The sequence below is a fragment of the Gavia stellata genome, chromosome 3 (assembly GCF_030936135.1).
Source record: "Gavia stellata isolate bGavSte3 chromosome 3, bGavSte3.hap2, whole genome shotgun sequence".
In the NCBI taxonomy this organism is placed as follows: Eukaryota; Metazoa; Chordata; class Aves; order Gaviiformes; family Gaviidae; genus Gavia; species Gavia stellata.
In genome coordinates, this window is record NC_082596.1 from 23,915,964 (window position 1) to 23,929,851 (window position 13,888).

At 40.0% G+C, this 13,888-nt stretch overlaps 1 protein-coding gene across 1 annotated transcript in view; it reads left to right on the forward strand.

Annotated features, from left to right (window-relative positions):
* SNX31 (sorting nexin 31) overlaps positions 1 to 13,888 on the forward strand; it is a 29,295-nt gene that overhangs the window by 9,269 nt on the left and 6,138 nt on the right. Inside the window, 10 exon segments of the mRNA XM_059836343.1 lie at positions 1,252 to 1,362; positions 4,612 to 4,676; positions 4,678 to 4,697; positions 6,355 to 6,442; positions 8,331 to 8,400; positions 8,942 to 9,034; positions 9,684 to 9,887; positions 10,410 to 10,505; positions 12,345 to 12,422; positions 13,466 to 13,496. Of these exon segments, the coding sequence (XP_059692326.1) occupies positions 1,252 to 1,362; positions 4,612 to 4,676; positions 4,678 to 4,697; positions 6,355 to 6,442; positions 8,331 to 8,400; positions 8,942 to 9,034; positions 9,684 to 9,887; positions 10,410 to 10,505; positions 12,345 to 12,422; positions 13,466 to 13,496 (856 nt within the window).

A 13,888-nucleotide genomic window follows, 5' to 3' on the forward strand; every position in this document is an offset into this window, starting at 1 on the left:
GGTTAATGGAGCACACAGCATAAATGTCAGCCCTGCCACCCTGCTCTTGCTGACATCGCAGTGGTCAGGAGATGCTCCTGTATACAGGCACCATGCAGATTCTGCAGCAAGATACCGAGAGTACTTGAAATCTAAGGGCTCCCAGGGAGTTTCCCATATCTTCCACCAGGCTAGCAAAGGTGGATGGAAGAAATTAAAATTTAATATTGCATGCAGTATGTGCAATGGCAGTATTTTTTCTCCGCTATGAAGCTCAAGGGCAGTATCTCTCCTTAATTAATAAAAATGCCAGAAGGACCATTGCTGTCCTCTGATACAGGAAGAGGAGCTACAGTGATGAGTTTCTCCCACTTCATCCAGATGCATCCCCAAGGGAGTTCTCAAACTAGTGTCCATCCTCTTGAAACAAATTAGTCTGATTTCTCATTCATAGCAAGGCATGGGGCTTTCTGAGTTTGAGCTGGGAAAGTCTTTTAGGGAAATGTAAAGTCTTGATATAAAACTAGTGGAGAATACGCAAATTCTGCGCACTGTCTCGCTGTTAGAAATGTGTGCTTTACTTCTAGTCTGACTGCATCTATCATCACCTGATAGCCAATGGATCTGGCTTCTGTACTTCAGTTTTCCTGATGGCATATTACCCCTTTATGTCTAGATGCAATAAAGTTTTCTGAGCAGGGCCTTACTGTGAGGCCTGTTTTCTCATGACCTAAATGCTTTCAGGTCTCTTCTTTGCATCTCCTCTCTGCAATGTTTTTGAACCTTGGGCACTGGCACCGTGCACAGTATTCTGCTAGCAGTGGCTCTGGTGTATTAAGATATCATAGCCTCATTATTCTCACTGGAGATTTCCCTATTTATAGGTACAGGGATGCATTTTTTTCCTTTTGGCAAGATGGTGGCTTTGAATATTCACATGCAGCTGTTTATCCACATTCTCTTTTTGGTGTCCCTACTTCTAGGACAGTGACTGCATCATTCCTACAGATACCAAGACACTAAGTAACCTGTCCTCAGCTTAACATCATAGTGGCGCTCCTCTAATTCTACAGTATCTTCCCACTTGCTGTTCTGAATATTTTTTTTGTCATCTGCAAGCTTTAACAGTAATTTTAGTAACTTACTCTTTAGTAAACAATAAATCTCTGCTGTTTATTTTACTGGACTAAACAGGGAAATGGAGCATCAGCATCTTCAGAAGGGCTCCAGCAATACGGAAAGCAATAAAAGTGTTCTGTTTCTACCTAACAGGATACATTTAAGATCCAAACCCAGAGAGCCTTTTTGGGTGTTTACCTTGCTGATGGCAGCAATATTAGACCTGATATCCAGACATCAGACACTGCAGAAAGAATATTAGAGGTAATGGGTTTCCAGAATTGTGTTGAAAGTTTTCATTTGTGAGAAGTGGGCAAAAATGAAGGTAACTTCAGTCAGGAAAGGATAAAACTCCCTATTTGAAGACATACAAGAATACGTTCTGTGGTTTTAGAGGGGTTTATTGTACCAGGGGGTGGGGGGCATTGCTGATTTTGCAGATGAGCTTTTTTGGTTCTTACATTTGTCCATAATTATCTCTTCTTAATGTTACGTGCCCTCTGCTTCTATGGCATTTGGCTGTCAAGTTCTGTTTTTCTTAATGTGTGATAGAATCAGAAAATACAGTGTGGGTGAAAGTGCTTGAACACTGTAGTCAGAAATAATGGTCTAGTCTTGGCTTACGTCTTAGCTGGTGCACTGCTGTTAAAACTTACTGTGCAGCTGGTATGTCTTGTTTTTCTGCATGCTTCTCCTTTACTGTTTTTGTGTCCCCTGATATTTGCTGTGAAACTGTAGGACTTCCTTTGCAGTATTGGTGCAGTTCTAGCACTGTGGCTCTGGGATGTCCGAAATAGCTATTGTAATACATACAGTAAACAATTGCTGGTTACGTTTTGAAACCAATAGCAACCAAATGTTGTTTACACAACTGGCTGGCTTGTGTTTGAAACTTTCAGCTGGGGTTCCCTTCTTACGCCAGGAGAGGAGGAGCAGCAGTGGCTCTGCAGATTTCCTGTATTTGCATGTGTGTGTGCATGAGCAAGGCTGAAGCCTTTTCCTTGGTTGCTTCCATTTCCTAATCTTAACAGCAATAACAAAGTATATGCCTCCCAGATGGGTACTCTTCTTTGTCATGGGAAACTGAAATTTCCTCTCATCATACAGAAAATTGCATATTGTATTTCTGTTGTGCCTTTGCAATCTGAATTTGTGGAGGTAGTTCTCAGCTGGCCGTAGGTACAAGCGAGCTGAATATGCATGTGCTTTCCTCCATCAAGCTGATGTGTGTTAGTATGGCTGCAGAACATACAGTATCTGTGCACAGTTACCATGAGTTGGTTAACACAGGGTAACCCCTTGCTGGCTTGGTTCTGCCATGGGGTTTGCACCACCTGAGGCAATGCTGGGACCAGTTCTTCCAAGCGAAGGTAAGTGTCAGAGTTGGCCTTAGACTCTTCAACTTGTGGGGTGGGAGATGCTGAAGGCAAAAAGTGTTGGGGGTGGCAGGGAGATAGGAATTTTGATTTGGGGAGAGGGAAGTAGGTGCTAATAGGGTGGAAGAAGTAAGGAGACATTTTTAGATAGGAGACTTGCATAGGGACCTTGAGTAAGGAAAGGATTTGCTAATATACTTTTAAAAATACTAATAATTTGAGCTTGATAAACTTGTTAGTTTTGCAGTGGGTCAAGGTAATTTCCAAGCCAGACAGTGGTGTTGTATGTTGCTTTGTATATTGCATTTATAGATGTTTAATGTTTATGTGGCCCTGTAAAGAAAAAATGACATTTGAAATGCTGCAGTCATGACTTCTCTTGTGGTCTTAAAGATGAGATAGGAATTATTTAGCTTTCGTCATTGTAAATGTGCTACCACATTCACTGTTCTTCTGCATTGGAGGTAGATTTTGCAGCCATCACTCTCTGACATCCTGGTGTTCAGGCAGCGTATACCAGCTTGTGCTTTGATCCAAGAAATAAAATAAGTCAATATCCTACTGAATCAGAGATCTGTGTTTGACATTCCTGGGAAATGCCATCTGGTATGCTTAGTATTATGCTACTAAGGGATAACATGTTGAAGCTCTGTAGCTAATTTCTTAAAGTAATTTGTGGGGACTTCTTAGCACAGAGGCAGACAAAATGAAAGATGGTGCTGCTAGTATTCACTTTTGTCTTTTGTGTTTGGACTTCTGAAACTTTCTTTCCATTATACCTGGTGTCTGAACTGAGTGTGAGGCAAGTGATTTTTATGCTCTGCTGCCCTCTCCGGTAACAGCCCTGATATTAACAAGTATAAAGAAAACCTCATGAATGTATTTTTTAATTTTAACTGGGAACAATTTTTCAACTTATATTTAGCTTAATGTCTGCTCTTTTCCCATGCACAAAAACATGTCTGCTTTTTAAAGCAGCTGATACAGCTGGAGAAACCCCTTCTGAACTGTGGAGATGAGTGAATTTACAATGCTGTCACTGTGACACAGAGCTAGAAGTGTTTTGGGATTGGCACCCTTTGGAAGAAGACTGAAAACCAGTACTTCCACCTTATGCTCAGACAAAGAAAGTCCAGCTTCTCTGACCAAAGCATGACTCCTCTATCAGGTTGCACAATCTGCCAGATGAGCTATGCCAGTAGTAGTCTCAGGGGAGGAGAGTTTTCTTACAGTTGCCACACCATTTCCTGAGCGAACTCAGGAGATTATGGTCACTGCAGAATTTAGGAATGCTCTGGTGGCACTGTGCTCTTCTAGGTTATGGCTGCTTTAACTTATGCTTTGATTTTTCAGGACCTAAAACACAACAAGACAATTGCCCCAATCTGATTCAGTGATTTCTGTGCTCACCTCTGCCTGATTTTTCCCCACTATCCCATTGTGCAGCTGGTCCTGCAAATAATTTCTGCATTTTCTGTTGGTGTTACTTCTGCCCTCTTTCAGAGATGATGTAGAGGGGCCACAGCAAGCTAAAAACAATCCAAATGTCAAGCTAGATAGGATTTTTCCTCTTTATGCATTGTCAATAATGAAAGCTCAACAGAGCTCAAGTCTGCTCTTGTCAGAAGCCTTCACACAGAATTGTAAAACCATACAAGTAAGACTGGTGCTTTCAGTAGAGGGGCAGGACTTCTAGATATTTCCTAGAAAAACAAGAGGACTCTATATCAGCTTGGAAAATACACAAATCATGTAAAAATACGTATTTGTGATGCTCATGAGAAATGATGTTAGCTCAGAGCACACAGGGCTCACTGTACAACAGGATTTGAGGATTTAGTAGTAAAGATCTGGAATAACATGACAGATGCCTTGCATTAGAGGATACTTACATGCATGGCAGAGTAGTAAACATTTTCTATTTTATTACATTTTTATGTTCCTTTGAAACTTATGAAACTCCTCACAAACTCAAATGCTGCAATATGGGAATGGTTACATTTGCTTTTCAATGGGCAGTTAAACGGGACATAAGGGAAAATTTAAAAACAATTAAGTTGTGTTAATAGGTATTGAACATTTCTTCCTTATTCATGCTAATGGATAGCTAAGCTTCTGACCTTCTTTGTTTTTAAAGGTTACATTGTGCAAGATGGGGCTATCAAGAGAATTAATAAAATATTTTAGCTTATTTTTAAGATCATGATGATGGAGCACTCTCTGGTAAGTTTTACAAGGTGCTTAACTTAGCCCTCCCTTGGATTTTTTTGTTGGCAGCAGTGACTGAACCTGGAGTCCGAACAGAGCATGCATGAGCCTAGTCAGGCTGAAAGACCCATCCTGTCTGACAAACCCCCTCAAGCCCTCTCCCCACATGGCTTGGAAAGAATGGTAGTGAGGAACAAAGTATGGCAATAGATAGTGTAGTGCAGGGGTGAGACTTTCATGTACGAATATCATGTCCCTTTCAGTTTGCAAGACAAGTAGCAACTTTACCACATGGGAACTATTGGGTGTCTCTTCTGGGTAGGCATTTAATCAGATGGCCGTACCTACATAAAACAGTTCTTAATTTACAGATCACATGCTGAGTTTAACAATGGGATAGGAAACTCTTTTGTTATATTTGTAAACAATGTCTGTGGCTTACTTTCCTTTATATCATGACGTTTCCCTCCTTAACTGACAGAAACTTAAGTTTAACCACAATGGTACTGAGCAAGCTGTAAAACAGGGTTGTGAGTCTCTTTATGGTCATAAAACGTGAAGGAGCTTTCATGTCCTCATTGGTCTGCTGATGTCCTGTTTCCCATGTGGACGGGTGTGTGGATGAGGCTGGATCCAGGCCTGGGACTGGGATAGGCTTGGGCCACATCAGGGAAGTGAATGCAGTCTTTGCTGTTGACTGGAGTAAAGTTAGACATTGCAGCCTCTCTGTGTGGCCTTGACAAGTCATTTAGCTTTTTTCACTCTTCTCATTGGCATAAAGATGTTAATGCTCTTCTGAACCTTTTCAAGATGAAGGTCCAGTAGTAAACTTGGGCCTGCTCAGTGGGGTAGGAACCTTACTGTCTGTGTCTATTTTATTTATGGTTCCCCTGCCCCCTTCTCTCTGGCTGTGGAAGGTATCTCTGGGTTCACAGAATCCCTGGCTATTTCTGTCTCAAATGTATCTGGATATAAGACATTTATATACTCTTCTGCTGTAGTTGCAGATGGATTTATTTTTGCCTTGTATTGTGATATAATCAGATACACAGGAGAATAGAAAAGTTTTTCAATTTATTACATTTCTGTGCATCTTTGATATTCCTCACAAATACATCAAGTGCAAATGTAACCCACAGTCCACTGCCAAAAAATGTTTAGATGTTCACATGCTTAAAACAGTATGCTTAAGTGTTCTGCTGAATTGTGCTATTGGCTTAGGAGGTTTACAGATTTGGGCCATTAGACTTACATTTTTTTAAAAAGGGAGCAGAAAAGTAGTCACATGCTTTTCTTGCTGTACATTAGTTACATTGCTCTTGTCTGGTGTTCTGTTCAAGAAAAGCACCAGTCCTGGAAGCTTGCATCCACACATCCTTTAAATGCAGAAATATCTGTCCTGCTTAGCTGTGTTTTGAGAGAAGGATATTCTGTAAGAGCGTAGTCTAAGGGAGTAGAGATATTCTGTAAGTAATAGAGCTATCTAAGTTTAGACTCAGAGAAGTGAAGAAAACTAACCTGTCATCTTACTTTACCTCAGAATTTATACTCGTTAAATTCTTTTTCTTTTCCAAAAGCACATTGCTAAACAGCACTAACTGATATATGAAAGTAGCTAGGCTATTTCACTAGATTTCACCAAATGTCTCTGTGGTTTTTCTTCTTTTCCCAGTGGTGAAAAAAGTGTCAGAATTTGAACTTCTTTATGTGAGTCTTCAGAGCATGAAAGAGTTGCACTGTAAGCTGGGGATCAGAAAGTGGTGAGCAAGAAGCTTAAGAGAATCTACCAAGATGCATGACAACTGCTATGAACAGAGAAAGAAATCCCTTGAATAACTTAGTTACAAAGTTTTCAAGCCTCAGCAGCTTGACTGTTTTTCTGAGGCCAATTTGTTATTGGAATTGACTGGTTTCTGTGGCCCTGCATGTTTTAAATTTTATCACTGTAGTATTCCTGAAGAGTCCTTTACTGCAGCTAGCTATTTATTCCCTCTCTCTTTCAGAATCTATAGAGAGGTGCCTTGTGGCTGCTTGCCTCCTAATTTTTATACCTTCATATTGCAGTGACCACAAATGGGAATATACCTGTAAACAATATAGAAGAGCACTATGAGTTCTGAGCCGCAACCTGCAACTCTGGGCAGAGATGGATTACTTTTATCTTAAGAGCTCATTTCTTTATACTAATAGATGTAATACCTGAGGCCATAGCTTGAACATTTCTTTTGGTAAGTGGCCTGGCTTGAGCAGCTGAGCACTCTTCGCCTTTCACTTGCTTGCACCTCAGGCTCCTTCTCAGTTATGCTGGTAGAACTGTGTGGGCAAACATGGTGAACTGGACTGGCGAGCTAACCTGGCCTAAAAATAAGCTGCTGGCTGTTAATTTTTTATTTGGCTTTGCTAGCCTGTTTTTGGCCTGTGTCAGTCCCCCAGTCTTATTTGCTGCACAGCAAACAGTTGTGCTGACTTGGGGGTGAGGATAAACCCTTGGGGACAGGGAGTCTGGTGCCAAAGTCCCACTTGTCAAACAGTGCCCTGAGGGTGCAGTTAGGCAGTGTAGTTGAGCCAGACTAATGGCTTACTTCGGTGGTTGTGGTCTGGTCTACTTCTCCCTACAATGAAAAAAAAGAAAGGGAATAGATTTTTGCATGCTTCGTGAGTTGCATTGGCTGCATCAGATGAATGCTAGAGCAAGGACCATGGGAGCAGAAGAGGAAGAACAGACCATGCCTTTTGGTGGCAGCAGGCAAGGCTACTTGGCTTGAAGGTACACAGAAACCTGTTTCATGCTTGTAACTTGCCTGGTTTAAATCTACTGGGCTAGAGCTTGGCCTCTACAAAGTTTTCTCTGTTTCCTTATATGTGACCTTATAAACTGCAGAACCTAGCAGCCTAATGAAAGAACTGCATGGTTCTAAGCTATGACAAAGTGACTGTCTGAGTAGATTCTTCTCCATCTAGCACTGCTTCAAAGCACAGAGGTAGGAAATGGGGTCCTGGGGTAGTTTGTGTGCTGCAGGAACTGTATCACCTGTGCAATGTGAGTAATACAGCTGTGCTAGCCATGGAGCCTGCACTGCTCTGTTTCTACTGTCATGTAGACTTACCCAAGCTGCTTTTAAATAAAGTGTCTCAAGATAGCTGTTGCAGCATGGCACTTGGATAACTGAATATTTAACTTGCTGTGTTACTCTACTGATCTGACCCTGGAGCAGTTCTACAGTAGTTGGTACTGTAGCTAGCTAGCTTAAGGCTAGGTCTTGTTATGTCAGCACTGCAGCATGGCAGTGGATGCTCTGAGTGTCTTACCAACTTCCATTTTCTCAGACAACCCCGCAGTTGTCTGAGAAAAGGAGGAGGAAAGTTTTTGTTCTAAATTGGTGGTACCAAACATAACAGTCACAAAATCAAAGTGGAGAGATTGGATAACCTGACTTTAGTTTATTTCCATTCTGCTACAATGTGTAAAGAATGAGTATAGTACACACTTCAAGGGCACAACAGTTTTTTGTTTTGTTTTTTTTTAATCTGGTAAGTAATGGGATCTTTCCAGGTTGTGTTCCCATCATATTTAGCCGAAAAATCAAAATGCCATATTTAGAAGTGTATCTTCATATTTTATTACTTTTTTCCCTCGGCTTGGAAAAGGTATATGGATCCTTCTCTTGATACACTGCTGATGGATTGTAGACCTTCACTGAATTTGCTATATATGCAGGTAAAACTGAAAGGTCTTTATAATTTTGAAAGTTAACTTTCCCACATTAATTTCCTCTTTTATACAAAATCTTGAAATGTTTGTAAATGGCTCCTGTTTAGCACTGCTTTGTTGCATTTTAATAAGTGCTGGGTATAGCTGTTGTTGATCATGTTTGTTTTTTTTTTTTTTCTTCAAAGTCACATACTAAAGATTCTAACTGATCTGTGTTTTGTGCACAGGAAAAGTATTGCACAAAAAGGACATATTTAAGTATCTGTCCACTCTGTTTTCAAGTGTACGTATGTATCTGGATGTCTCTAATATGTAGGCACTCTGCCATGACATGAGAGCATTCAATTTCTCAACTGTAGGTGTGTTGAGCTGTACTAGCTTTGGAAACTATTAATTTGGGAGGAAATAACAGTGTAGAGTGGACTTGTCCCAAAATCAAAGGCCTTGTTTAAAAAAAAGCTTTCTCTATGTGTGTTTCTGAATGTTTATGTGTGAAAGGAAATACATTTTTGCTGACTTTTTTGCTATTTTTAAAAATTCTTTTAAGGCAGTCCAGGAAGTTAAGAGGAATTGGGTTAAACCAACAGAAGGGCAGATGGAACAACTTAAATTTCTACAAAAAAATACAAAGAAAGCAAAGGTAAAATGGTATTTTGAAAACAATATAAACAGATCAAAGGAGTGTTTTTTGAAGCAATGATACTAGAGGCTGTGATTTTAAAAATAGTGCATGGTTTTGTGGAGTGATTTGAGCTACAGACCCAGGTCTCCCATCTCCTGGTCAGGTACTGAGCCACCAAATAGAAAAGGAGGTTCCCATCTCTGCTAGCATTTTGAAATATCCCAACAGAATGGCTTGGATCCCAAGGGCTAGCAAGAAGTTTTTGACTGTGAATCCTAGTCTTCTCTATTTGATAAACTCAGGTGCAAAGGTTTGTCATCTAGTTTAGGAATCAGATGGAAATTCAGACTGCTGGGACTGCTGTTCTCAGTATTTCTTACTGGCTAGTTTTATCTCTTCCCATCATCATATCTGATAAGCGTCCAAATGACCCAGCTCATTGTATCCAGTAAAAAACAAAAAAACCTCAAGTTCCTAAGTCTAGACTGTGAGCACTATTCTCTGAATCAAGCACTGACATATTGTGGTGAATCTGTGTCCTCCCAGGAGAAAGAGTATTAGAAGTCTAAAAGATATGCCTTATAGCCCTTTTTTTATTCCGCCCCAAATCACTAGATTTCACTTGCCTTTACAGCAAATCACTTTAGTTCTGTCTTTTTTGGTGCAGCTCCTGGAGTTGATTCAAGAAATGCAGTTCTATGGATATGTACGGCTTGATCCTTGCATTTGTGACTATCCAGAAGAAGGCTGCTCAGCTGACGTCTGTGTCAGCAATAATGAGATTAACTGCTGCATTAAACTGCCTACTAACCAAACCAAAGAGGTCAGCTTTAAAATCAACAGGTTAAAAAGTTGGCAGGTTACTTTTCTTGTATGTACTTCAGCAACTTTGTATCTGAATTCACTTCCTCTTCATGAAAACTAAGGTAGTTAGGGAAGGGCAGGTGTGGTGGAAGGGAGTGGTCTGTTTTAAATACCTCCCATTTGCCCATATTCCCCTCCAAACCTACCCTGAAACACATTCCCTTGGTAGCCTTTACAGCAGTAGACCATCTAGCCTTACTCTGCTATGTTTTCTCCCTTCCCTGGCATTCCATGTCATACTTTGCCTTCAACAGGAAAGGAAAGGGGCAGGTAGAGTTGTCAGAGTTTTGTGTGGGAGCAAAAGAACAGCTTTATGCTTGTAACAACTCCCCCTTCCTACCTCCCACTTGCTCCCTCCCCCAGGACAAGTGCTCTGATACAGATCTTCAGCTGTTTTGTTCATATACTGTATAAAATGAACCCAACTGACTAATTCTGATTTAAGGCTGAACACCTTAAGGCTGTTTTTAGCTATTTCTTCTGTTAGTTGGTTGGGTGTTTTTGGTTTTGTTTTTTTTTTTTTTTTCAGGGTGCTACGAAGGGTGGTGAAGAAGTCACTCTGGAGCTCAGATTTTAGTACAATGATTCAGGCACATGGCAGTGGATAATTTTATACACAAAACAGGTTAGTTCTCAGTCCTTTTAGGAAAGGATCACAGTAAAATGTGATCTTGCAGCCATAGGGGATCTTCAAAAGTGGTTAGTCCATCTCTACCAGAGTGCACTGGCTATGCTTTCAAGCAGGTTAGCTTAGGGACCGAGTTATCTGGGGAAAAGCATTTGAGTTTCTAGTATAAGGGGGAGAGGATTTTTTTTTTCATGGAAGAGAAATGTCTAGCACTCAGCAGCAAGCCTGGGATGGAGTGTGGAGAGGTGCCATTTATTTATTGGTCTCTGTAAGTACCCAAAATCATTAATTGGTCAGACCCACCTAAGGTCAAGGGCTCCCATTTTCCACAATAAATGCTACTGTTCAAATATAAATATATGCCATGTTAACACAGGTTAAATGAGGGTGTAGGTATGTGACATTATAAGTATTTTTTTACATATAAGTAATTCTTAAATCAGATTTTATAGGGTGCCATTCCTCCCACTATTTTCAGGCAGGTCTTTAAAGAGAAAGGTATCCAGGAATTCAAGTCATCCATCTGTGATTATGCTGCCTAGCAAATAATCTAGGCACTGCAGTATCAAAGACAGCACCAGTCTCAGTTTAGCTACAGAGCTTCTATAAAAAGTATAGGGCCTGTTATTCAAGTGAACTGCTTCTCTTGCCTCTGAGACCCACCCAGCAGCAGACAGGATTTTTCAAGTAAAATCAAAATGCTTAATTTCTCACACATGACTTCTGAATTCTGGGGTGATGATGCAGTTCACACAGCTATTTAGTAAGTGTTAATTTCCTGCCATGCTTAAGTTTTATGAGAACATGAGCAGTAAGCTTTCTAGTTTCTTTGCTGTTGGAGAACAAAAAAACCCCCTAGAATTACCTCAGTATTAATCCTCCTGTGAAATCTATTAGGGTTGTGCTTGACATAGTGACTTGTTGATTAGAAAACCTATGTCCCACTTTCCTCAGAAGTGTGAGGAAGAGCTAAAGGCTAGAAAGGTGCTGCTGTGTGGAAGAAACAAGAGTTTGATCCAAGAGCCTGCTGCAGAAAATCGAAAGACTAGAAGATTTGGAGCTTAGTAAGAGATGGCTCCCCACTCCATCACTGATCTTGTAGGATATTTTGTCTTTGATTCATCTCTCAGTGCTTGGCGCCCTACCTGAGATGCTTCTTTTTGAGGAGTAAGCAGTAAGGTGCATCTCCTGGGTGCAATTCAGACCTTAACTTGGGCTGCGTCATCCCACGGAGTTGTACATGCTTGTCGGACAGCATAAGGAACGAAGAACAACTCCACTCCTCTCTGAGGTGCCTCTGCTAGGTACGTAATATATGGGATGAATGCGTACTGCGCCATTCATATTAGCTGTGCAAGATGTGACTCTGAGCTGGTCTACAAACTGTTGCGGCCATCCTGTGTAACCACCAGGGCTTTGATTTTCAGCAGTGCTGAGTGCCTGTTAACTCCAGCTTGCTTCGTTTGTTGAAGTGGTTTTGATGCTAGTAGTGCCACATTTGATCAACCTTACTTAGCCTTTGGTGTAATTTAGCAGCCTTTAAGCAGCTACAGACAACTAGAGAGAATAACTTGCCTCACAAAACAAGTCATAAAAATACTTATTCTCCACTCTGAGCAGTGCTATGAGGGTTAGTCATGCTGAGGCTGGGCTTTAAGCAACTGCAGCTAGTTTGGTGCACTGTAAGGATGTTAAGCACAGAGTAAAATTAACTGCATTAGGGAATTAATAGTTCAGTAGTTAGGGACTGTAATTTTCTGGTGGAGGAGGAATGGAAGAGTCAGCTACATCTTTTAATAGAATAAACCAGAATGTTCTCTGGTTTATCCTCTTTAGGCCTTTTTGCTCAGCAGCTGCTTGAAGAAAATGCTATCAGAACAGATGATGAAGGCAGCCAAAGAAGGCCAAGAAATGGTGAGCATGTGCGTATGTTGGTATCTGAATTTGTATTTAAAAGAAATAAGCCTGCTACTCTATCATTCTTTTAAATGTGCTGAGAAAAGTCCCACTGAGGGAAAGGATCTTGCATGTTCCAACATTTCAGTACAGAATTAATTGGCTAAAAAGTACATCTTTTCTGAGTTTTACTGAAATAATATTCTGAATGTTAAAGATGGTTTATCACCACAGTTTTAATAATCTGTTTTGCATTCTCTCTCCTTGACTTTAATTTTTGCTGCATATGATAAAGGATATCTATGGCATAATTTTTGTATGTTCTGCACTACCCTGTTGTATCCATTTCTGGCTTTCACTTTTTCACAAATTCACTTGCTTGCTCCATCTGCTGCAATGTTAGACCAATTTGAGATCTGTGACATTCACACTGAGAACCTTTTTGGTTTTAAATAGAAGTGTTAATAAAATAAAAATCTGATTTGTAGCTAAAATACTTCTGCTGTCTCTTCTGTGGGCCTTTAAGGATGAAAATATATTTAGATAGTTGTTGTTTTTAAAACTAATTTCTAGCATTAATAATGCCTTTGTTTAACCTTGTGACATCTAAAGACTTTGAATGTCTGCTAACTAAAAACTTCTGAAGAGAAAAAAGGAAAGGAACATGTGTGATCTTCTAGACCCATGCTGATTACAGTGAGCAATGAGGCAATGAATAGCATGTTATTTCATAGCTTTAAACTAGAAGTGATTCAGAAGAAAAGACCAATTTCAATTTTGGAAAAGGTTTGATCTCTTTCATTCTAAGTTTATTTGTAATGGAAGTACAGTAAACCTTTAATTATGAAGATGAACATTCATTACTTGAATATTCAGCTGTTGATAGTACTCAGGTAGCTTGGACTAAAACAGAATTATGAGAGAAGTGTAAATATGCCAGTTCACTTCCTACACTGTTTCTGCTGGGTTTAACTGAATGCTGATTTGCTTAGTGTATTTTGTTAGAGTACTTGAGGGAGCATTTAAGCTTATTATAAGTTTAAATTTTTCAATCTATTTAGGAGATAAAGATGTCTGAATCCATGAAAAATGGTAAGAAATCCAGCTTCCAACAAAAGCAGGTTAGTGAGTGAAAAATTGTCTCCAAAATGTAAATACAGTGTGTCTTGCTTGCTAGTGGTGTTTAGCCCAACCTCTGTTTTTCTGGTTAGGGAGATTCCTAATAAATTTAATGGGAACTTCTTTGGGTAGGAAAAGGAGCTAAACTTGAATTTTGGAAGGAAGAAGAGGGCAAGAAACGTGTCTGAATAAAAATTTTATTTTAGTTTCATGAGTTTAATGACAACTTGCTTCATTTTTTATTTGCTTTTTGCGAGTGTTTCTGAATGAGACATTTGAAGTTTACAGAAAGCCAGAATATACACAGAGATCAAGTGTGTATATCCACATGATACTGTCTTTCAAAACGAATTGTCTGGGAATAA